Consider the following 25526-nt stretch of genomic DNA (forward strand, 5'->3'; position numbering starts at 1 on the left):
CTAATGAGATGGATGAAACTGGAGCCCATTATACAGAATGAAGTAAGCCAGAAAGATAAAGAACATTACAGCATACTAACACATATATATGGAATTTAGAAAGATGGTAATGATAACCCTATATGCAAAACAGAAAAAGAGACACAGATGTACAGTACAGACTTTTGGACTCTGTGGGAGAAGGCGAGGGTGGGATGTTTCGAGAGAACAGCATCGAAACATGTATATTATCTATGGTGAAACAGATCACCAGCCCAGGTTGGATGCATGAGACAAATGCTCGGGCCTGGTGCACGGGGAAGACCCAGAGGGATCGGGTAGAGAGGGAGGTGGGAGGGGGGATCGGGATGGGGAATACATGTAAATCCATGGCTGATTCATGTCAATGTATGACAAAACCCACTACAATATTGTAAAGTAATTAGCCTCTAACTAATAAAAATAAATGAAAAAATAAAAATAAAAAATAAAAGCAGACCTTAAAAAAAAAAAAGAAGCTAATGCTGACAGTGAGGATGTAGGAACAGGCACCGCCTAAAGGCATTATGCAAACACATGACCTGTAGACATAAATGTGCCCTGCCTGGTCCCTTCTGTCTCCTTTCTTCTCTTTCATGTCTTACATCTACAAGGAAATTAGGTGTGGTTTACTCTTGAGACTTAAGCAAGTAATTTAACTTATCCCCACGTGCCTACCTGTCCACTACACCTGCTACATACACCAAAGCTGTCGCTTTGCTCCTCGATGAGGAGATCCAGTTACTTGTGGGATCACAGAAAGGTTAACCCACAAGTACCAGTTTTTAAGTTTAAAATAGAGCCTCCATTTCCTTCTGAACAGTTCCTGCTACATTTTTAAAAAGCTACAATAAAATAAGAAAAAATATGTTAGTTCAAGTGGTTTTAATCTTAGTGTAAATGACCAGTAATAAGAGATTATGGTGATCACTTCATAAGAAAGAGTGGTGATAAATTTCACAGAGTCATTTATAAATGGTAAACCAAAGTTCACACTTTTACCACAAAATATGAAAATAATCCCTGGGACTCAAGACAGGGTTATTAATTCTCCTTTCCCCTTTTTTTACTCTGTGAGAAGCTGGCCTATGGGACATCATCCCTTCCTTTTTGTTTTCTTTGATTTTTTCCATCAGGAAACATACTAAATATCTTCCTTGGGATGAAATGAATCTTATTTTATATATCACCACACATATAAAACCAAAGCCACAGAGAATACTCAGAGTTCATTTAAGATGGATACTTCTCCATTCAAAATCTGTAATAAATGGCAACAGAAAGTGAGTTAAAGACATGTGTTAATCTTCTTCCTAATGGACTAATGCAAGGTGGGACAAAATGACTACAAGTAAAAATACTAAACAAACAAATAAACAAACAAAAAAATCCCCCACGAAACTTCTTAGCATTGAAACACTGGAAAAAGTTGAATAAATTTTGAAGTTTTACCACTCCCCTGCACCTGTGTATGTGTTCACATATAGCAAATATGACAAGATGCTTACATTTGTTCTAGTTCAAGAGTATATAGGCATTTGATGTGTTATCTTTACACTTTCCATACTTTTAATTTTCCCCTAAATTTCCAAAAATAATGAGAAAAGAAAATAAAGAAATATGCTGTAAAATTATAAGATTTAGAATGATCACAAAATTTAAAAGCATGAATATTTAAAAAAAACATGGATATTATTAAAGCTATTTATGCAATCACTGATCAGGTCATTTTATAAAATTTAATTTTGAAATAATTTCAGGCTTTCAGCAAAATTGATGTCTTTCACTTAGTTTCCCTTACTGTTAACAATTCATATAAACTATAGTATTGTTCTCAAGAGCCAGAAAATTAATACTGATACAAACTACTAATAAACCTTATATAAATTTTACCAGTTTCTCCCTTCATGTCCTTTTCTTGTCCCAGGATACAACCCAGGATCCTGGCTTGCTTTCTGCAACTGTGGGATCAGGTCACTTTTGACCAAACATCCCCTCTTCTCTCTGCCTCCTTCCATTCAATAGAATACTTCTCTGCCTGACTCTTCCACTGGCCTCGTCCAAAGATCCGTATTTATATATTTAATTTCAGTTGTAGCAAATTAATGGCAGATACTTAATTAAAGTAAATGAGGTGTATCAACATGGAGAAGTTAATTTGAGAAACAACTGGTGTGATAAACAGAAATAATCTTGGTTTGTTTGCATACTGACATACTTTTCATTGAGTGTAAAAATTCAGTTCAAGGAACAAATAGTTCCCTGACCTTTAAAATACTTCTTCAGAAGACTAATAAATGCAAACCACTTGTTTTGGAGAATGTTTACAAAATGCTGCCAGCCCTACCTTGTCAATCTCTTGCTAGATCTTTAGCAAGGCGCCTACTATCTCCATGCTGACTGTGCAAAGTGCGGTCTACATCAGGCTTCTGTACATCAACAGAAAGAGTGCTCAGTGATGACATGTGCTAGCAAAGCATATCCAGGTATTTTTAACCAGCTGGAAATAATCTACAGTTACTAGAAAATCAGCAAGCATGTGTTAGATACATCCAGAAGTCAATTTGCATAATAGTGAAGCACGAGGATTACTCAGAAAGTGAGAAAGGAAATTTTTTTTAAGTATGCTATGTAAAGAGATGACTGTAAGTGATTAGATGACTAGAAAAAAAATTCTGTAAGTCTGGTCCATGAAAGAGATGATTAGAAATCTTTTTGTTTCCAGTTCCTTCAACTAATTATGTTGAAGCATTAAAAAAAAAAAAAAACGGGCACTTGAGTATTTTTTTTTTTTTTTGGCTGCACCATGCGACATCTTAGTTCCCTAACCAGGGATCAAACCTGTGCACCCTGCAATGGAAGTACAAAACCTTAACCACTGGACTGCCAGGGAAATTCTTGCACTTGGGTATTCTAACCACGAAAATAGCTGGTTTTCCCCTCTTGATCAGAATATGTAAGTGGTTCAGATCTTATTTAATTACATCCTATTTTGTAATATGCCTATATCTGTATCTGTTATTACAGTAAGTTGTAATACAGGGTAAGATTAAGGTATGAAACAAAATATAACAAAACTGTCAGAGAACTACATGGACACCACTGTTTAAGCTGAAAGGGATGCTTGCTCTTCCCAACAAAGTTACTAAAAAGTCTAGCTCTCAAAATGAGAGTCTGGTTGGGTAGTCGACCTGCTAACACATATCCTTTCTCTGAAGCGCCTGATGACTTCCCATTGGTGAGATTCCCAGGAACTCTCATCTAGGCCTCATTGATAAGTAAAAGCTGGGACTTCTAGTTTCATCCAAACTCATTCTCTGGACATGAGAAAATGATAAGCAGCAGAAAAAGATTTTATTTTTTCTCACATAAAGAAAGGCAGAAAGGCTATTTATACTTGGCCTGGAGAAGGGAAAGGCTACCCACTCTAGGATTCTGGCCTGGAGAGTTCCACGGACTTTATAGTCCATGGGGTCGCAAAGAATCGAACATGACTTTGACCTTCACTTGTCTGGAAAAGGTATTTTTTTGAGAAATGTTTTAGAACTCTTGGATACTAGAAAAACTAAACCGAACATACCAAAGGGAGATGGTGGATATGCTTTGCCTCTTTCTTCCCCTCCAATCTGCCACCATGCTTACTGTTTTTACAGTTGTGTCAGTTTATTAGGAAAATAAAACTTGACTGGATCATGTAGCTATATTTAAAAAAAGCAGACTAAGAAATCTGTGCATACTGGAAAGTGTGTAACAACCTGTTTATAGAGGAAAGAATAACTGTAAATACATACTTTGAAAGTTTCTTAGATGAACACAGTAGCTGGTTAACTTAATGGGGAAACTGCTGGTGGGTTAATTTTTTTTACAGTCAGTCACAAGAATAGAAGAACTGGTATCAAAGCAATGTTGCAAACAAAATGGCTTCCTATTTGATTCACTGCAATGGCTTAGAAACTGGTATTCATCTATGTGATCCAGGTTTTTAAAGACTGGTTTAATAGAAAGACCAGATGCTAGGAGACATGTGTTATTGCCCTCCCTGCACCCTGGAGTACCCCTGGACAGATCACTTAATCTCGGCATCCTTAAGTAAGGGACTAGCTCAATTGGCCTCAATCTAGGGTTCTCTGATACGCAGGGAATCCCATATAGTAATGCTGGTCCATGAGGTATGTTCAGTATTTCAAAAATCCTGAAAGAAACTTGAATGAATTTTTTGGAGACAGGGCTGAGATATACGAAGTTTTTTGGTCACAGTCATATCAAGTTGGTACAGTCAAGCTAGCTATTTTATGCTAAATACAGCGTGTGTGGATGATGGAGTTGGATAAAAAGCGTTCCTGATAAAGGAGAGGATGATCTCTGAGACAGTTTTCAGCTCTAAAATCAAATGCTCTACAACCTCAGCATTCATGGGGTATGACTGAGATGGGACAGTGAAGGGGAGGAAGATACAAAAACACTATTATTTATTGAGGAATTTAATAAATTTGTGCCAAGGAATGTGTGGAGTACTGTGTATACATTATCTCACTTAACCCGCTCAACAGCCCTGTGGATTTAAGTGTTTGTGCCTTTATTTTGGAAATAAGCTGTGTTGTAACTTTTACCACAATCAACTGCCAGCAAGTAGCAGGGCTGGGATTAAGACTGTCTGCGTCTTTCCAGCACCACGTTGCTTTATAAAAACTACTGCTGTTAGTTAGCTCTTAGTAATTTCATTTTCCCAGTTGGTAACAGGGTTGGGAATAAATGCTTTTTCGTGGCCCCTCCGTCTTGCTCGGTCTCGGTACCTTAGGCCAACATAGCCTACAGGTCCAGGGGCCCAGCCAGAGGGCAAAAGAACATCTAAGATGTGTCTTTAGTCACTCATAGCTGGCAGGGTAGCTTTGCCAAAAACTTTCCTAGCAAACAGCTTTCTGGCTTATGTGGACGAGAAGACGATTTGCTGTGACCGCAGGCAAAACTAAATACTGTCACAAATTCAGTGGAGTGGGAGAAGAGTAACTTCTAACCCTCTTCTTTTCCCACAGTTTCAGTGCTACGGGTGACAATAATTCTGGTCCATTTCACCTAATACTAACTTATAAGGTGCCACTGTTAGGATGCAAAGGAGACACTATTAAGAAAGAGATGTCTGCTACTTAATTGCTAGGACTGGAAACTTTCTTTTCCAATAGCATTTGCACAGTGAGATATCGTCCTGTTAATTAACAGCATTTTTGTTGTCTCAAACACCCTTTTCCCTCCTGTCCAAGAAACACTGTTTTAATATGAGTTTATGAGAAATTTTTATTAGTTGTCCCCTTTATTCCCTCAAATATATCTAAAGCTAGAAGAATGGTTCTTTATCATATCTTTGTTAAAGCTAGGAGAAGAAATAAAAAGCAGTGTTTTTTTAAAAAGCATTTTTTTCCCCATAGTACATAAGACGCATGAAGTTTAGTGCGATGGGACACATTTCTAAAATACATAACCCGAGGCCAACAGTTTTCTAGCAATCTAGATTAAGTTTGGGATTTGATAACTAAAAACAATAGGGAGGAAGACTACTACCTGGAGACAAGATTTGAAGGTGAACCTACTTGGAAGAGTATAACAACTATGCCAGATTTCTCATTAGAAGGGAGCAGAGCTTTACGAAGACTTCACATTCCCCAAGAAAACCATATTTACACAATTAACAATTCTTTTGTTGGAAAAAAAAAAGCTTTCCTTATTGCATGCGGACACATGTGGGCTGTGTAAAAATATAAGAGATGTGTAACCCATGGTAAACACAAAGTAATGATCTTAAACAGGCCAAATCCTTGAACTCGTCATTAATAAATGTCTCTCCTGCATTCAGCTACCCGGGCTGCTGGGAGCCTGTTTTCTTCAAGTACTTCAAACACGGAAATCCAGGAACATTTATTATTTTAATCCATTACAGGCAGTGCTTGATTTAACTTTATTGGTTGTGGTGGTGGTAGTGGTTATAAGTGGGGGTATAGCAATGTTCTTTTACACATCATTTCAAAAGAGCTTAATTATATTTTATAGTTTGGGCCAGGAATTCTGCTTGTTTTTTTTGTCTAACAAGGTTCAAATGGAGTTCAGGTCGGTGATTAATCAGAAGAAAAAGTCGGAGATGGTTATCTTTCTGAGATGAGCTCATCTCTGTCTACGAAAGGCTGGGCAGGTACATGATGTTCACTGCGCCACAGCCCATGAGCGTGCTCTGACATCTGAAGATGGCTGCTTATGGGACAAATTTTACTTTTCAGGCAGCCTGGAAATGAACACATCAGAAATCTCGCCCAGTGGTTTTCTTCTAAATTTCTGAAGTTACTATCTGAAGAGGCGTCCCATTAAAATCCAAAGCAGTAAACTTAGTAACCTCACAGCACAAAAAAATGTACATGAATAACAAAAATCACGTGACAATAAAAAAAAAAGCCAATACATAAACCCTTTAGCACAAAAATTTTAAATATTCCAAGGAAAGATGTCAAGACTTAATTTGGTTAAACAAAATTAAAAAATATGACCATAGAAATATGCCTGAACCTCATATATCTACTAGTGAGTTTTAAAAAAAAAATATCAAACGTTAATTTTTTGCCTCTGATTTTGAGGGGGTGAAAAAAGATAATTTCTAAGATAGCAGTACTAACATTACTTATTATTGTCCAAAATTCTATCTAATCACATATTACCGATGACAATTACAGCCAAGAGAATAAAATCTGTACGTTTGGATTTCTTTTCCATTGCATATATTTCTAAGAGAGGACAAGAAAATTATTCACCAAGAGACTTAGGCATTTACCTTTTTTATTTCCCATTGTATTAGAGGAAAAAATAATGGAACATTATTTGGGGAAAAAAAAGTTATGAGAACTTTACTTTTTCCACCTATTTCCCATTCAATTTTTAGAACATCCTATGGTTTGTGAATGTCTCAGCAGTTCACCATTATGCACAAAAAAATATCATCACTGAAAAAAATTCAGTAATCCACAGGTAATTTAAGAGCAAAAAAAGGAGGATAGGCCAGTTCATCAGTAGCAACTTTGAACCTTGTTATAAAGTAATAGGAGGGAATCTGACCAGGATTAATAGTGGTCCTCAGTGCTGGGATGAGAGGTGTCAGGTTTCATAGACTCTAGGCCATCTGTTCTGCCTGCCTACATTTTACTTCTGCAAAACTATAAACGTACCTCTACCTCAGGGACTATAGAGAGGCATTAGAATTCTTCTGCTTTTCATTATCACAAGATTCAGTAACTCATTTCATTGTCAAGATAATCCCCTTTTACTCTTTCTTTTGCGCTTGCTGGGTATGCCAAAATGACAAATAAAACCCCAGATGTTACAGACCCAATGAGGTCTCCACCTTTCCTTGAGTGTTGGGTTTAGGCTGCTTGAGACACGGTGTCAAATGTGACAGGACCCTGATGCCCACACCCAATATTCGTTACGGGTTGTTAGTGATTTGTATAGCTGTCTACAAGCTGTGCTTCCACTTCAATTCTCGGTGGCTGTTTAAAAGTGAAGTGTGTCCTCTGGCTTTAATTGTTGAAGAATTCATTTCCTATTGTTCAGGCATTGGGAAAAGACGCTATTTCTTTCTAAAAGTAACAAAAATCTTTGGGGTGTTGTAAATGGCTTGTTATTGCAATATATTATTTTAGGTAGTCATATTTAATTTAATGTTTTATTTCCCCGCAGGCTTACTTGCATTTCTGCAGCATCCACTGGCTATGACAACGCCTTAGGAGATTGTCCTCAGGAGAGTCAGTGACTCTGGAATGAAGAGCTGGAGCTCCGCTCTGTATCAATTAATGAGCTAGTTTCACTTTTCAGGACATGAAAAGGAACTTTAGTTCTTTACATTTTTATTGGTCCTGAATGCAGTGAACATGAGAAGAGGCATTTGTATCCGTGAAGAATAATGTGGTTATGCTTGCTTGCTTTCTACTTTTTGTTTATACACAAAGATAAGTACATATGGATGACAGAGGCTGGGGTAGTGAAAGTTATTTAAACCACAACTCTTTGACTAGGAATTCAACTTACTGCTTTCTGCATTGGATGAAAGTCCCCTAAGTCCCTATGGAAAGGGGATTCTTGCAATTTTTCCTTGATTTGGACTAACATGCCAGCCAAGATGGCCTCACTCAGGCTCTTCCCCAATGCTCTGTGCCACCTAACTTGTCTATACCCTCTTCTCCCTTTTCCTCATCTACAGGGAGCTTGCTAATAGACGTGCCCCTAAGAAAGAGCAAGGCAGCTTAAAGCCCAGCTATTTCACAGCCTGAATTGTGTACCCTTGTTTGCCGAAATCTAAGAAGTGCCGCCCTAATAGAGCCATAATTTACTCTGACAAGGAAAGCTAGTCTGCAGCTCACTCTCCACCCTGCCTGTGCAAAGTGCTACACTGCTGGCTCAGAATTTATAGCTACACACTTAAGGTTTCTCCAAAACGCCATACTTCAAATGGCAGAAAAGACGTGATGTGTGTGTGTGTATGGTGGTGGGGGGTGTCATGTTTTTTAAGAAGAACACACTACAGAATGGGCCAGATTTAATGGACAGTAAAAGAAACGCCTGCCTTAGAATGTTTCAGAAAATAAGATAGAAATTTAAAACAAGATTAATTTCATTATCAATAACATAATCATAGAAAATTCTGCAGCATTATATACAATCATAGAAATTTTGGGGATTATACACCAATTTAAAAAAATATAAGCATTACATCTTGTATGTAAAGTTCTAAAATCAGAACTTTAGGGCCATTTTACCAAAGACACATGGGAGAACGTAAGTATTCTAGCAGAAATATGAGTTGGGTTATTATAAGTCACTGCTACACTAGCATCTGTAGAATGGAATTAAAAAAAAACCCACGTCCCTTGAAACTCTGATAGTTTAGGGCCACGGAATAGTACAGAAGGCTAAGAAGAACTCAGACTTTGTTTTAAAGTGGAAAATATTTAACCATTTCATTCTGTTTCAAATGATGAAAGCATTTCAGTGAATCATCTGTACATATTTTGTTGTGAAAACCAGTAAATGAACATAAAAGCATTTCAGATTTAAATGTGCTGAGAATGTCGTGGGGGAGAACATTAACTTTTCTCTCTCATTCTTTTATTATTTCCTTTCTGCACACACTTCCCATAAGCTTATGACGGTTTAGATGATAAAAAAATACATAATCATTAGGCAAACTCAAATATTTTTTGTACTTTTCACAAGTGAAGAAACATGCCTACGACACATTCCTAATTGTGTTTCTCTAAATATTACTTAGAATGTAAGATTCCTCTAGCATTACAAATCTATTTCAGCTCCTAAATTAAAACTCATCTGGAAAGGACTGTTCTACCCTGTTTATATAACATTGTCACATAAAGAGTGTTAAAAAAAATATTTCACTAAAAATAGCTTGCGTAAGTTAGGGATTAGAGTAGTTTCTGCTGCTATAATTGTTCCTTTGTAGTTTTTTCCATGATGTTTTTGCACAGTGTTTTTGACTGTGTTTATTAAAGTCAGCACATCAAAAAGGATCAAAGAGAAAGTGAGTGAGAACCAAAGAAACCCCAAGTGTGTTGTCTCATTGGGGAGTTATGCAGATTCGCATAAACAAGTGCGAATTGTTGAGGTTTTAATGAAAATTTTCTACAATTATTTTATCTTAAGTCATTCTATACAATAACATCTGTACAGCAGATGGCTATGCTGTACCAAGGCAATGCTCCTTTTTCTTTCTCTGTTTAATAGTACATCTGAGATGACTACTTTTGTCACTGTGCTCAATTTGGTTCAGCAAATAATTTGAAAAGTGCAGCTGCTGCAGATGGTCACAATAGTTATATAAACTGTAAAATCAAAGACACAGTTAAGTATTTCTGTATTAGATTCAAACTATAAAAATCTGACATTAACTCCATTGGGCTCAAAGATACACTATAAAAACTTTTGATTGCGTACAGAACGATGTCACTGGAAAATACAAAAAGAAATACAACTACTGGTAGGACATTTTTTTTTTTTTGGCTTGGAAATACTTTTTATGACTTACCAAAAATAAACCTTAAATATATATTTGCATATATTTCATCCAAGTTGCAAAGCATGAATTTTTAAGATATGTAAATATACAATAAAATGAATGTTCAGAGCTTAAATTATATTTTACTTCTTAAAAATTTTCCTTGGTAGAAAATCAATGTCTGAAAAATATATAGTAATCTCTTAATTATAATTTCCTAGAAATAAACCTACAGCAATAACTAGAGCTTTCAATCTCACTTCACTTAATCATAATTTATTATTATTTTGCCAATTTTCTTTTCTTTTTTTTTTTTAAGCATGCCATCACATCAAGCAGAAATGCAGATAAAACAGATTTGGTGTTACACTCACAATAAAACTATTTCTATCCATTTAATTAAATGGCTAACTTCAATCTGATTTGATTTGTTGATGCGAATAACTACTTAAGAACATTTGCTGGACACTACACATTATAGTTGTATAAAGTATTTATACTGCATTTAACCAGATTTAAGAGTTATAACTATAAAAAGAATGGGGTACTAAAGGGAAAAACAAGTTACACAACCAGAACGCGTCTACTACTTCAAAAAGGTCAGTGAGAAGATTTTAATTATATTTTAGAGAAACCTCCTGAGAACAGACACTAGCAAATGAATGAAACAAGAAATGAGGATGACTGAGCACAGTACATATTAAATGCTCTCATTCTACTTCAGTCCTAACCTCTTCTTGCAATGATTCAGGTACAACTGGAAAGGCGTGGGAATGGTCCCAGTGTGGTCTGGGTTGTAATTTATTTGTGGATAAATCAGACATTACAGCCTTCAGTGCTTCATAGTCTTTTATGTACCATGGACCTTACATTTTTCATTTCTAACTTTTAAGACAATAAAAAAAATATAGTGCTTTTAAGTCGGCTTGGTCACAAATATTTCCGGTGAGAAAGAAATAAATCATTTATTTTTTGGCCTAAAATTCATACTTCTCAACTACAAAACTCCTTCTTTATCTCGTCAACTCCTGTGTCCAAACTGACTATACAATTAGTCCCCAGCTGCCACTTTTTAGTAAGCAACTGAGTTGCATACACTTTTAGGATTTACTTTATCCCTGTATTACCCCTCTAGCCCCACTTCTTCCCTCCAAATTAAAGTGGAAAAAATGTTTTCCTTTTGCTACATTTCCTTTCAGAGCAGTTTCTGGCTTCAGTGCACTGAACATTAACAGTAGCAGTTTCTGTGATTGAAAATGGTCATTCCCCACTTGTACCTTGTTTTTCCTCTTCTCCTCACATTCCTTCTACCTACTCTTTTTGATTCAGTGTGAAAAAGCAAAGAACAATTTAGACATGGTAACAAAAGAGGAAAACGTAGATGTCACTGCCCATTAATTTCTCACCTCTCCACTCATCAAGGACACTCAGTTGCCAGGTCCAGGCCCCTTTGCTCAGCTAGGCACTGACGCAGGGCCTCTCCTTGCAGGTGCTGCTGTCTGAGAATCCTCAGTGGCACTGTCTCTGCAAAGTTGAACCTCGCCTTCTATTACTTTTGGTGTAGCATTTCTGCCACCAGAGCAATTTTTTTTTAAAAATATATTGTTACCAGTGACTTAATGGAGCACATCGGAATCACCTGTAGGGTTTACTGGAAGACGTTTTTCTGGGCACCATGCCCAGAGTTTCTGATTCAGTAGGTTAGGAGTGCAGTCAGAATTTGTGTTTCTAACAAGTTCCCAGATGCTGCTGGTTCCGAGACTACATTTTGAAAGCTACTACTCGGATGGCTTGCAAAACCTGATGCTTACTCTGTCTTTCCACTAAAACTATGTTAGGTAAAAAGAAATTTAGGAATAAACAGTTATAAAGACGTCTGTAGGAACACGCCTGAAGAGGTAGACAGGAACACTTTAGGGCATAAAATACTTAGGCTTAAATAATTTGTTGTAACACTTTCTTTAAAATAAGGCAACAAACCAGAAATGTGCCCATCTCTAATGGTTTTGAAACTTTTTGCCTCTACATAATACAAAGCTTCAACATTACGCAGTTTTAGATGTTAACAAGTCATTGGCATCTCTCTTGCCCCTTTACTGTGACTTACCAGGTACTTTCTGCGCTGCTTTGACATTAAGGCTTCCATTGAGGGTGGATAAAGATGCCAAGAGGCATGGTTTATTAGGATGGGGGACAGTTTCCATGGAGACCACAATCTGAGTAGTATGAACAGAAATTTTTTGAAAGCAGGAAATCGTTCTCCATATGTTTTCTTGAAATGGAATCTTTTGTGCTCCATCACCATGTACTTTAAGCTTCGATAACTTTCCACGGCAACATTTGGAGGCTGGAAGCGCATCCTTATTCAGCACGGTGTCTGACGGGGCTGAGGACACTTTGCTGTGTACATTTTTTATCTTCTTCAAAAAGTGGTTTATTTGATACAACTTGGTAAAACTCAGGTTTGCTTTCAAAGGCTTTGATATATCCAAGTTGATGTCTGCTGTAGAAGTGAAAAGGGTAAGAAAATTATTGAAGCTCTCTTATTGCAAATAAGCCTTTACTTCCCTGTCAAACTCCTATCTCAGTTTCCCAACACCTGTTCTGTGGACTCATTATGATGCCAGATGTTATAATTCTTTTACTTACCACCTATTCTTTCCATGTAGTTACTTGAAGGAACACTTTTCCTACACTACCCTCTTGTCTACATTCCTGTCCCAATGCATGTGACTGTCTGTCTGTTCCTGACAGACGGAAGCCCACACATGGACATCTACCCTCTACCCTCTACTCGGAGGCAAAGTTGAGCAGTCTTTCCAATTTGTTATTGAACGGACATTCTTCCTTCTGGGGTTAAAAGGACCTCTCTTAGTAACCAGCACAATGTTTGACACAAACACTGGTATTAATAAATAATCTGTCCAAATGATTAACTGAAGTAGCCTCCCCACCACTGTCTGATAAAGTATATACACAAAACGTTTGTTTCTCCTCTGCGACCCGCTAAAACCCAGGAAAGTCCCTACATCGTTCCCTGTATTCTGTGTTGAACACGTTTCAAATATCTCATCCAATGAAACACGGGTAGACTGAGATCTCTTAAACTCCACTTCACATGTATCACACACCAGATGCTGTCCTTACTTGTCACTTAATCACCTGACACTAAGACATTTCTGTTTTTGCGTTCTCACTTCCGTTTTTGTCATCAATAAGATGTAAGACTATGAGGGTCGTGAAAGCAGAGTACGGCACTCATCTTTATACCCAGTGCCTGGCAGAGTGTGTTTCTCATATATATGTGTTCAGTAAATGGTTGAGTTTAAGTGAACCTAATTAAGTATTCTTTTCACTGGAGCCTGATACAGTACAAGACATAATCATAGATGAAGCTAGGAATAGCAAAGTTATCAAGCAAACAAAATTCATATTCTGTTTTCAACAGGAGGACCTCTGCTCATCTTCAGATTTCAGCACCTTAGGGTTTCCTCCTGGCTACCCAGGCTTGCTCTGGGTACATTCCTCTTGTGTGTCTTTCCTTGGGTTTCTTTAATCAGACTAAGCAAAATTCTGAGAGTACTGCTTCTAGCTAATTGTCCACTGGAAAGGGTCAGACAGTTGAGTCAACCTTCTGCAATATTAAAATATTCTCTGTTCCCTATATTTATTTGGGCAGGAAAAAACACCCTAATTTAAAGAATTTATTTTTTAACATCTTTATTGACATATTAACTCACATATCCATATAATTTACCTATTTAAAGTATACAATTCAATAGTTCTTATTATACTCATAAGATTGTGTACTAATCACCACTATCTAATTCCAGAACATTATCACCACCACTGGGGGAAGAAATTCCCATGCCATTTAGCAGTCCCTACTCATTCCCCACTTCCAACTCTCAGGCAACCAATAAGCTAATTTCTATCTCTATAGATTGCCTATTCTGGACATTTCATATAAACTGAATCACATAAAATCCTGCTTTTTGCATCTGGTTTCCTTCAGTTAACATAATAAAAATTTTTAAGGTTCATTAGTGTTGAATCATATGTCATCAGTATAGCATTTCTTTTTTATGACTGACTAATACTCCATCGGGTGGATATACTGTAGTATACTGCTTATTCATTATCAGTTTGTGGACACGTGGGTTGTTTCTACTTTTTGGTTATTAATGAACCATATTGCTGGGGCTTCCCAAGTGGTGCTAGTGGTAAAGAACCCACCTGCCAATGCAGGTAGACAGACGTAAGAGACACAGGTTCGATCCCTGGGTGGAGAAGATCCCCTGGAGCAGGGCACAGGAACCCACTCCAGTGGAGAATCCAATGGACAGAGGAGCCTGGTGGGCTCCAGTCCATCGGGTCACACAGAGTCAGACACGACTGAAGTGACTTAGCATGCACGGATAATACTACTATGAACATTAATATGCAAATTTTTATATGAATATGTTTTCAATTCTTTAAGGTATCTACCTAGAAGTGAAATTTCTGGGTTATATTTGATTACAGCAATCCTAGTGGGTGTGAAGTGGTATCCCAGTGTGATTTTGATTTGTACTTTCTTAATGATTAATGATGTTGAGCATTTTTTCATATGCTTATTGGTGATGTGTATATATTCTTAGAAAAATGTCTATTACCTTTGTTCATTTTTAAATTGGGTTTTTTGTCTTCTTCTTATTAAATAGTATGAGTTTTTTACATTGATATATTCCATATACAAGTCCCTATCAGATAAAAGATTTGCAAATATTTTCTCCCATTCTGTGAACTGTCTTTTCAGTTTCTGTGATTGTGTCATTTGCAGCACAAAAGATTTTAATTTTTGTTAAGTCCAAGAGATTATTCTGTTTGAGCTTTTGGTGACATCAAAAAATCATTGCTTTATCCAAGGTGATAAAGATTCACAGCTACGCTTTCTTTTACAAGTTGTAGAGTTTTACCTCTTACATTTAGGTCTATAATTCCTCTCAAATTAACTTTTGTGTGAGGTAGGGGTTCAACTTAAAATTTTTTTTTTTGCATAGGGAAATCCAGTTACACCAGCATCATTTTTGAAAGGCATTATTTTTGACCTGCAGAACAGGTTGGTGGGCAAAATATTTTAGGGTACTGCATGATTCCAATGACTCATACATCATCCTGCTCTGCCTGCAAATTCTTTTATGTGGGCTTCTAAATTTTGTGACCTCACAGAAAATAATACCACCTTTTACCACAATGAAAAAAATGAGCAATCTTAACAGATGATAGCAACAACAGAAAAACTGAACAAAGCTAAAGTGGGAAGAAGACTCAGATACGGGGCCAGGAGCTATCTGCTTTTGCCTGGATTCATGAGATTTAAACTAAGGGTCAGAAGTAGCCATAAAAACAATCTACTGACCTACTCAGGAATTTGCCCAAATATCTACCTATACCAACTGCTGAGCCTAAGGGATCCACTTTCCCTGACTGTAGATTGGCAAAACATCCATAGAATGGTATGCATGAGAGCTGCTGAGTGCTATTTCAATACGGATTCTTGTATCTCAGATATGGTGGTCCCAGGGGCACAAGAAAAAACAAAAAAACCCAAACTATTTATCTTTGGTTATTTGCCTAACTTGTCCTTTGAGACTCTTTGGGTCATTTCTTCCTGAAAAACCTTTCTTGATCACTGTGGCTGACTGAAGTGCCTCTCATTCATTGCTTTCAGAATATCCTGTGTATTGTGTCATCATCAGGTATCTATTTATATTATTTTTATAGTTACTGTTTAGAGTCCAGATAACTATGAGCTCCTGAAAAATAAGGACTGTTCTCCATCTTAATATTCTGAGTGCAGAGGTGGTGCTAGTGATAAAGAACCCACCTGCCAGTGCAGGAGATGTAAAAGATGCAGGTTCAATCCCTGGGTAGGGAAGATCCCCTGGAGGAGGGCACACAGCAACCCACTCCAGTATTCTTGCCTGGAAAATCCCAAGGACAGAGGAGCCTAGCAGGCTCCATGGGGTCACATAGAATTGGACATGACTGAAGTGACTTAACACGAATGCACAAGTACAAAATGGATATTTAATGATGTAATTAAGGGGAAAAAAAAAAAAGGAATGGATTTTTTCTTCCTACTGAACTCCCACAGGCTCATCAAGTCAATTCATCGAGAACAATCCGTTACCTCCTCTCATTGTTGGTTCTGGTTGTTGTTTAGTCGATAAATTGTGTCCAACTCTTTGTGACCCAGTGGACGACAGCCCGCCAGGCTCCTCTGTCCATGGGATTTCCTCTCACACATGCTATGTTCTCTGTGTCAGTTAATAACTCTAATCTAACAACTGGCTCAAATAAAAAAATCTGACTTTTTGACTCATTTCATTCCCTCTTTTCCTGGTCCAAATCTACTCAATGATTAAGTTCTGTCAATTTTATTTCCAAAATAATTGCCTGAATCCAATCTCTTTCTCTCCAGCATTCCAACCACTCCCCATTTTTTCCTGTTCATGCCTTTGATATTCTTCAGCTAATATAAAGCCTCCTAAAAGGTTTCTCTGACTAGACCAATTCCTGTTAATCCAGGCTCCAGAGTAATTTCCAAATGATTTGTTTCAAATGTGATCCTGACTGGTTCACTATTGCTTAAAACTGTGTAATGGCTTTTGTCTATGGGATAGAAGATGAAGCTTCTTAGAATGGAAAAAAAAGATCCTGCCTTTTCTTATCCACAGCCATTGCCTGCCTCAAATATTAAAGCTCCAGAAATATCAAAGAGTTTACAGAGCCCACATCCCCCAGCCCGTGTGACGTCAAACCATTAGGTCTTTGATCACGTTGCTCCTTGGTCTAATGTACCCTTTCTTTGCCTAATGCCTAATCTCCAGGAAAATGTGCAACATTTTCTCCAAGAAGTAGTTCCACAAAGCTGGTCCTGCATAAGGATCTTTTGTGAGATTATGTCTCCCACCAATAGAGAAGATCCTTGAATATACATTTTTCATCTTTAATACCTAGTGTTGGGCCTGAAACTCAGCATGAAGCACTTATTTGGTCACTTCATGTTGGAGCAGCCCAGAACTCTCTAATCTGGTTCTGTGGGAGGCAGAATTCTGAAGATGACCCCCTTCTCCCAAGATTCCTGTCCCTTGGTTATTGACTCAAACACTAAGCCAGGTACTGCTGTGCTGGAAGGGGTTTTATAGGTGTGATAAAAATTCCAGGTAAATTGAATTTAAGCCCAAGATTACCTGGTGGGCTGATCTATTACTCGAGCCTTTTACAAAGTACAAGGAAGAGGCAAAAAGGGAAGTCAAGAGAGATTTGAAATGGGTCTATGATCTGTCATTGCTACTTTGAGGATGGTAGGGATCATGTGAGAAGGAAAGGGTGCCCTAGAGGTGATGGATGGAGGCACTGGGCAATCACTAACAAGGAATTAGGGACCTGAGTCCTACAACCACAGGAAGTGGATTATGCAACAGATGGAATGAGTTTGGAAGTGAAATCTTCCGCAGAGCTTCTAGATTAGAGCCCAGCTCAACTGACATCTTGATTTTGGTTTTGTGAGATTCTGAGCAGAGAACACAGCTAAATCCAACTGGACTTCTGACCTAGAGGATTGAGACAATAAATTTGCATTGCTATAAGCCACTATATTTGTGGTAATTTGTAGTTCATCAATAGAAAACCAATACAAATTCCATACGCCAATGTGGAGTATTTCCAGTTTCTAATGTGATTATAAATAAAGTTTCAAGGCCTAGGAATGTTTGCCCTAGCTTCTTTTACCTTTTCCTTCCAAAGCAAAAAATTCTAACATACTTTGCTTTTTCTCCGTGTTACTTGCCAACTCTCTTTCTTTAAATATTATTTCAGGGTTCCAGGAAAGATGGAACTATAACATCTGGAGATATTACAGCTTAAAAAAAAAAACAAGAATCTACAAAGAGCAGCTATTTGAAGACTCTGAAAAGTAAATGGTAACAGGTAGATTGGGGAAGATGACTAAATTTCAAAATACTACCAAAATGGTAGTGAATTTTTCATTTTTTCTGGCAATATTCTATAGTCTGGGGCAGCCAAAAACCTGAAGGTGGGCATCAGGTGTGGATAGAGGGTGTAGTCAGAAAAAGCCTCTATTTCTGGCTTCAGTAATGGGAAGGGAATTCCTAATGCCCATAGGGACTATGAAGATCCCTCATCTTTTCCTTATTTTTGTACCACAGAAAATAGGAGACAATATACTTAAGTCCATTTTATGAAACCATCATTACTGATATAAAAACCAGACAAAGATAATAAAAGACAACTACAGACTAGTATGAAAGTGAAAATGAAGTCGCTCAGTCGTGTCAGACTCTTCGCGATCCCAGGGACTGTAGCCTACAAGGATCCTCAGTCCATGGGATTTTCCAGGCAAGAAGACTGGAGTGGGTTGCCATTTCCTTCTCCAGGGGATCTTCCCGACCCAGGGATCGAACCTGGGTCTCCCACATTGTAGGCAGATGCTTTACTGTCTGAGCTAGAACAGTCCACATACATCATCATTAGGAATCAGAAAAGTACAAATAAAAATGACAATGAGATATCCGTTAGAATGGCTAAAATTTAAAAAAAAACAAAACACTGACATTATAAGCTGCTGGAGATGATATGGAATTGGTGGGAGCCCCACACATTGCTGGTGTAATGTCAAATGATACAGGCAATTTGGAAACATTTTAGTAGTTTCTTATGTGTGTTTGTGTGTGTGTTAGTCATTCAGTTGTTTCCACCTTTTTGTGACCCCCATGGATAGCAGCCTGCCAAGCTCCTCTGTCCATGGAATTCTCCAGGCAAGAATACTGGAGTGGGTAGCTATTCCCCTCTCCAGGTAATCTTCCCAACCCTGGGATCAAACCCAGGTCTTCTGTATTGCAGGCAGATTCTTTGCTGTCTGAGCCACCAGAGAAGCCCCTTCTTATGACTTATATGACCCACCAATTCCACACCTAGGTATTTATCATAGAGGAATGAAACTTATAGTCACATAACTACTTGTACACAAGTACACAAATGTTTAAAGTAGCTCTATTCATAATCACCAAAACTGGAAACAATTTATATGCCCTTCAATGGAAGAATTCTTACATGGCACATCTATAAGATGGAACACTACTCAGCGATGAAAAGGAACGTACTACTGTCAGATGCAACAAATCTCAAGGATGGCATATGAGTTAAAGAAGCTGGACTGCACTGAATCTCAAGGGTAGCATGTGAGTTAAAGAAGCTAGTCTGAAAAGGTTACATGCTACATGATTAGATTTGTATGACATTCTCAAAAAGACAAGACAAAAAAAAAATCCTAAAGTGATGGAGAGCAATAATTATCAGAGGTTAGGGCTTAGGGGCAAGTGTGATTACAAAGGACTACCATGAGAATTTAAGGCAGAACTGTTCTGTATCTTGACCGTGATAGTGGTTACATGAATCTATTTATGTATTAGAATTCACAGAACTATGTACCAATGAAGGACATTTTAATTTTTTTCTCTTTTATTAAAAAAAAAGAAAATTCTTTCAATGACTTTGTCATATGCATGACAGGACAGTTTTTTCCACCCCCTTTACTTTTTACCCTTACATGTAAAGGGCTGGACTGTGCCCTTAAGTCTAGGGGAAGCCCACCTAACACCTAAGTGTTAACCAACTCTGTACTGGGCCAGTTTTTCAGGTTTACTTTCCATTCTCCATGGCCCTTCCAACAGTGTAGTAGAACACTTACACTAGTACCTTTAATGGTGAGATCAGGGTGCCCTTTCTGCAGAAGGTGAAAAAGATAGAATGCTACTCCTAAATGTTACAGAAGTCATAGGATAACTTCTGATCTTACTGACACCAAACACTGTGGCACATGAAAATTAGAGGCTTTAACTGAACAGTTAGACTAGAATCAGTTAAACCAGTAAAACCGAAAAGCACAGGTCAGTTTAGCACCATCTCAAGTAGTTTAATTAGGAAAGAGAATATAGTCATTCCTAGATCTTGGCTCATATTACAAAATAAGTTTCAATGGGATGCATGAGACAAGTGCTCGGGCCTGGTGCACTGGGAAGACCCAGAGGAATCGGGTGGAGAGGGAGGTGGGAGGGGGGATCGGGATGGGGAATACGTGTAACTCTATGGCTGATTCATATCAATGTATGACAAAACCCACTGGAAAAAAAAAAAAAAGAAGGTTCTTTTTTATCAGTAGAAGTCAAATGCTGATAATTCAGAAAAAGAAATGTGCATTACAATCTAATCATATTTGTGAATTTCAACTATGAATCTATTTGAGTTACATTATCAACCTTATTCTACCAAATATGAACTTTAAAAAGTTTAAAAATCAGAAAGATCAACTTCCCAAAGCAACATCAATAACAGCTCAAAATGGGTTAAACTTGTTGCGCTGTCTCCTGCATCTTCTGCCCTGCAGGCGGACTCTTTATCACTGAGCCAGTGGAGAAGCTACACTCAAAGCACAAGCTACTCACAAAGCACAAGTGTTTTGTTAGCTAACTTTTGTAAGAAACGACTAGACATTTAAAACGTTTAAATAATTTCCATTTCAGATGATTTCTATATGTCTGTCTGCATACAGTGCAACCTTTGTGTATGGTTCCCCTCCGCTGGCCCACAAAGACCCCCACTATCAGCCCCCTAGAGCTGGAGTGTTGAGCCACATTCTCTGCAAAACACGGCTTGTTCTATGTATAAACAGAGGGACTAGGGCAGTCCCATTGGACAAGTCAGACAACACTGCAGGTCAAGAGCCCAAAAAACAGAGCTTACAATGAGGCTATTCCTTTCAAAGTACCAGGTCCACGAAGAGATCTGTAGCATGTACCAGAATGAGAAACACCACAAATGCAACAGCACTCTTTATTGCTTGTAAAGTCCATCAACATGTGTTGACTCCTTCAACTAAAATCACAAGGTCACTGTCACATCTGATAATTAGACAAATGTGTACTGTTACTTCTATTTCCTAGTATAAAATCAGACTCTGACATCCTTTAACTAGTCAGGTACTTTTTGGGGTAGAAAATAACTGTCATTATTATGAATATTTGTAGTTTCATAATGGTAGGAAAACTTATTTTTACAAATGGGAAAACTATGCAAAAAAAATCTGGTATTTTAAACAAAAAATTGAGCAATGATTTTCTCATCTTCTTTTATACTTTTAAAAAATGATGAAAAACATTAACTTCACTATTAAGATGAAAACATTAAAGAAATGGACTATAAAAGTTTTATTCAACAGACACAGTTGGAACTATATAAAATGATGATCTACAGGAACTAGAAATATAACTGGATAAAGAACCAGGCATAGATTGTTAATGTGAATTTTATTCCACATTTATCCAATTATTATCAGATTCTTATTTTAAAGGGTTTAGAATTTTTTTTTTGTAATCCTCAATGAACTTTAATAAATGGATTATTTTAATGTTTAGATTTTAAGAATGTGTAGTAATAGTGAATTTCCCAGCTGAGTCATCCATTTCTCTGCCAGATCTAATTTCTCACCATCTCCAGAACACATTCTATATCTTTAAGTTACCAAGTAAACCCATGCCTGTCAATTATTAGACTCTTATTACCCTTCAAAACTTTCCTAAAGCTACCAGGAAACAGAATGATGGAATGATTATTGAGTTAAAAGGAGATTAGACAAATACAAATAAATTACACTTATTTTATGCTTCCAACACCCTAGGAGATGACTTAATAGGGAAAGGAAAAGAATCATATTGTAATAATGAAATCAGAGAGGGAATTCAAGCCCCAGAGGTGATTCCCCTAAGTTTATGTTAACGCACACCTTGTGGGGGACCAAACATCAATTGGAAAAGTTTCCTGAAAACTGTTCCAGCTATTTTCTCATTTAAAATGTTCCAACTTTACTTGACCTATTAGTCATCATATTACTTACATTTATGATGTATTTTGAAATCTATTACCCAAAACCCAATGGATTCAATATGGCTTGTTATACCTAAATCATAACATTTGTGAAAGAAAAAAATTCTTTGTTAAGTGTTTCTTCCTTTGGAATTTTATTTGTAAAAGATAACTTTTTTTTTAAAAGACAAGTTGGGCTTGTTAGGAAAACAAGTCAGTGGCCATGGTGGCTATGTACAGACACAGGAATGACTGCCCCCCTCCACCACAGTAAATACAAATCAAAGATCAAGTATTTAATCAAACTTGACTTCATGTGTTTTGTAACTCTAAATAAAATATTTTGTATTATTAGGTCATGGTTCATAGTACACTTCTTTTTCTTATTCAGCAATTCAAATTCAGATTTTTGTTACAGTGTTCAAGTAAAGGTACTCATGATGATAATGGACAGTGGAGACTGAGTATTCACAGGTGTGAGAGCTAGAAAACTTGGAAAGCTGCCCTTGACAATGAGATCAACATGTTTTGATTGAAGGTGTGAAGTGTAAAGATCTCAGTGGAGGCAGACATAAGTGTGTCAGTTAACAGTGGTACACCAAATGGAACTGGTTGTAGGCTGACCCATGCACTGCTGAGGAGGCTCAGAGACATGACTGACACATGCCCTTGGGTCAGCCAGCAGCAGTTCATTGCGTTTATCACTGGGAACTGGGCATCATTATTATTAGCATAATTGCTCATGTGCATATTCTTATCATCAAGCATTGACTTTTTTTTGACTATACTGTCCTACCCCCAAAAATCACAACACAAAGTTCTGATTAAACGGTAAATGAATGGGTTTTCTAAAATAAATTTATCAAACTGAGCTCATCTAAATGGGCTTCTCTCCCTCTAAGTAGCTATCATAGAAGACTAAGTACATTCCATTACTCTAATAATTGTGGCAGTGTTTTTGTTCCTATTCTCAATGATGGCATAGACTCATCCTTTGAGACAGCATATCTGATTTTTAGGAACAGCCAAATGTTTTGAGACAAGGAAGCAAGGATTCCAGACTGAGGAAAGATTAAAAACATAGAGAAGCCAATTTATAGAGACTACAACTGCCAATGATGAGACAATTTGAGCATTATTAAAAATAATGAATTCAGAGTAACAGCAAATAACAACTACTGATAAATGGCCAACAAGGGAATATTTAGAAAATTAACTCATTTCTCCCTAGTTTTATTGATATATGATTGACAAATAAAATTGTAAGCTATTTAAACTGTACACTATGATGACTGATATATACTACACAGCAAAAAAGCTCCCCCCCAATCTGGAAAACCAAATTTTTTTTTTTTTAATGAGTAAATAAAGGGAAAGAAGTAAGCATTTATCCTACCTTTCTTAGGTAAACAATTTTACTAAGCAATCAAATTAAAATGTTACTGTTTGCAACCCCCAATGACTTTACACATTTGGCATCAATAGCTATTAACATCTTAAGAAGAAACCTTTAGACATTATGTGTCTCTTGATGGAATAATATAAAACCTTTTATAAAACAGTCTTGCTAAAAATAAATAAATAAACAACCTGAATCAGATTGAGCCATTTAAAGTTTATATGTAGGAAATATACTGAATAGGGACAGACAAAATTCAAACTGTGTAAAATTTACATGATAACTTACCTGGTTTCTTTAATATATCTGAATCATGCTCCCTGACTTCAGACTATAATACAAAGCTACAATAATCAAAACAGTATAGTAACGACCCGAAAAGAGACACATAGATCAACGGAACAGGCTAGAAAGCTCAGAAGTAAACCTAGGCATTTATGGACAATCTAAGATAGAGGTGGTAAGAATATATACAATGGAGAAAAGACAGTCTGGGAAAAGTGCACAGCTATGTAAAAGAAAGAAGTTAGAACACTCTCTAACACCATATATAAAAATAAACTCAAAATGGATTAAAGACCTAAATATGAGACTGGGCACTATAAAACTCTTAGAGGGAAACATAGCCAGAATATACTTTTACATAAATCATAGCAATATTTTGTTTGATCTGTTTCCAAGAAAAACAGAAACAAAGGCAAAAATAAACAAATGGTATCTAGTTAAACTTAAAAGCTTTTGCACATCAAAGGAAAGGATAAACAAAACAAAACAACCTACGAATGGGAGCAATGTTTGCAAATGATGCAATCAATAAGGGTTTAACTTCCAAAACATACAAACTGCTCATACAACTCATGTTGTAAAAACAAGCCACCCAATCAAAAAATAGGAATACCTAAATAGACAGTTCTCCAAAGAAGACATACAGATGGCTGATAAGTACATGAAAAGATGCTCAATATTGCTAATTATTAGAGAAATGTAAATTAAAACTACAACAGACACCATCTCACACCACTCAGTATGTTCATCACCAAAAAGTCTAGAGAGGGTGTGGAGAAAGGGGGACCTTCTGACATTGTTGGTAGGAAGGTAAACTGGTGTAGACACTATGCAGAAGGCGATGGAGATGCCTTAAAAAACTAAAAACAGAGTTACCATATGATCCAGCATTCCCATATCTGGAAAAGATGAAGACTCTAATTCAAAAAGGTCAGTTCAGTCACTCAGTGGTGTCTGACTCTTTGTGACCCCATGAATCGCAGCATGCCAGGCCTCCCTGTCCATCACCAGCTCCCAGAGTTTACTCAAACTCATTTCCATCGAGTCGGTGATGCCATCCAGCCATCTCATCCTCTGAAATCCCCTTCTCCTCCTGTTCCCAATTCCTCCCAGCATCAGGGTCTTTTCCAATGAGTCAACTCTTCGCATGAGGTGGTCAAAGTACTGGAGTTTCAGCTTGAGCATCAGTCCTTCCAATGAATACCCAGGACTGATCTCCTTTAGGATGGACTGGTTGGATCTCCTTGCAGTCCAAGGGACTCTCAAGAGTCTTCTCCAACACTGCAGTTCAAAAGCATCAATTCTTCGGCGCTCAGCTTTCTTCACAGTCCAACTCTCACATCCATGCATAACCACTGGAAAAACCATAGCCTTGACCAGATGGACTTTTGTTGACAAAGTAATGTGTCTGCTTTTTAATATGCTGTCTAGGTTGGTCATAACTTTCCTTCCAAGGAGTAAGCATCTTTTAATTTCATGGCTGCAATCACCATCTGCAGTGAATTTGGAGCCCCCCAAAATAAAGTCAGCCACTGTTTCCACTGTTTCCCTATGAAGTGATGGGACCAGATGCCATGATCTTAGTTTTCTGAATGTTAAGCTTTAAGCCAACTTTTTCACTCTCCTCTTTCACTTTCATCAAGAGGCTTTTTAGTTCTTCTTCGCTCTCTGCCATAAGGATGGTGTCATCTGCATAGCTGAGGTTATTGACATTTCTCCCAGCAATCTTGATTCCAGCTTGTGCTTCTTCCAGCCCAGCATTTCTCATGATGTACTCTACATATAAGTTAAACAAGCAGGGTGACAATATACAGCCTTGACATACTCCTTTTCCTATCTGGAACCAGCCTGTTG

At 37.3% G+C, this 25526-nt stretch overlaps 1 protein-coding gene across 10 annotated transcripts in view; it reads right to left on the reverse strand.

The window, feature by feature from the left end:
* The window catches only part of VPS13B (vacuolar protein sorting 13 homolog B), a 774030-nt gene that overhangs the window by 161468 nt on the left and 587036 nt on the right, over positions 1–25526 (reverse strand). For 9 of the 10 annotated variants that reach the window (XM_043484079.1, XM_043484085.1, XM_043484083.1 and 6 more), the window contains one exon: positions 12168–12563. In XM_043484079.1, the coding sequence (XP_043340014.1) occupies positions 12168–12563 (396 nt within the window). The remainder of the gene's footprint in view (positions 1–12167; positions 12564–25526) is intronic. The other variant, XM_043484082.1, reaches the window with a different exon arrangement.

The sequence above is a fragment of the Cervus canadensis genome, chromosome 12, assembly GCF_019320065.1.
Source record: "Cervus canadensis isolate Bull #8, Minnesota chromosome 12, ASM1932006v1, whole genome shotgun sequence".
NCBI classification, from domain to species: domain Eukaryota; kingdom Metazoa; phylum Chordata; class Mammalia; order Artiodactyla; family Cervidae; genus Cervus; species Cervus canadensis.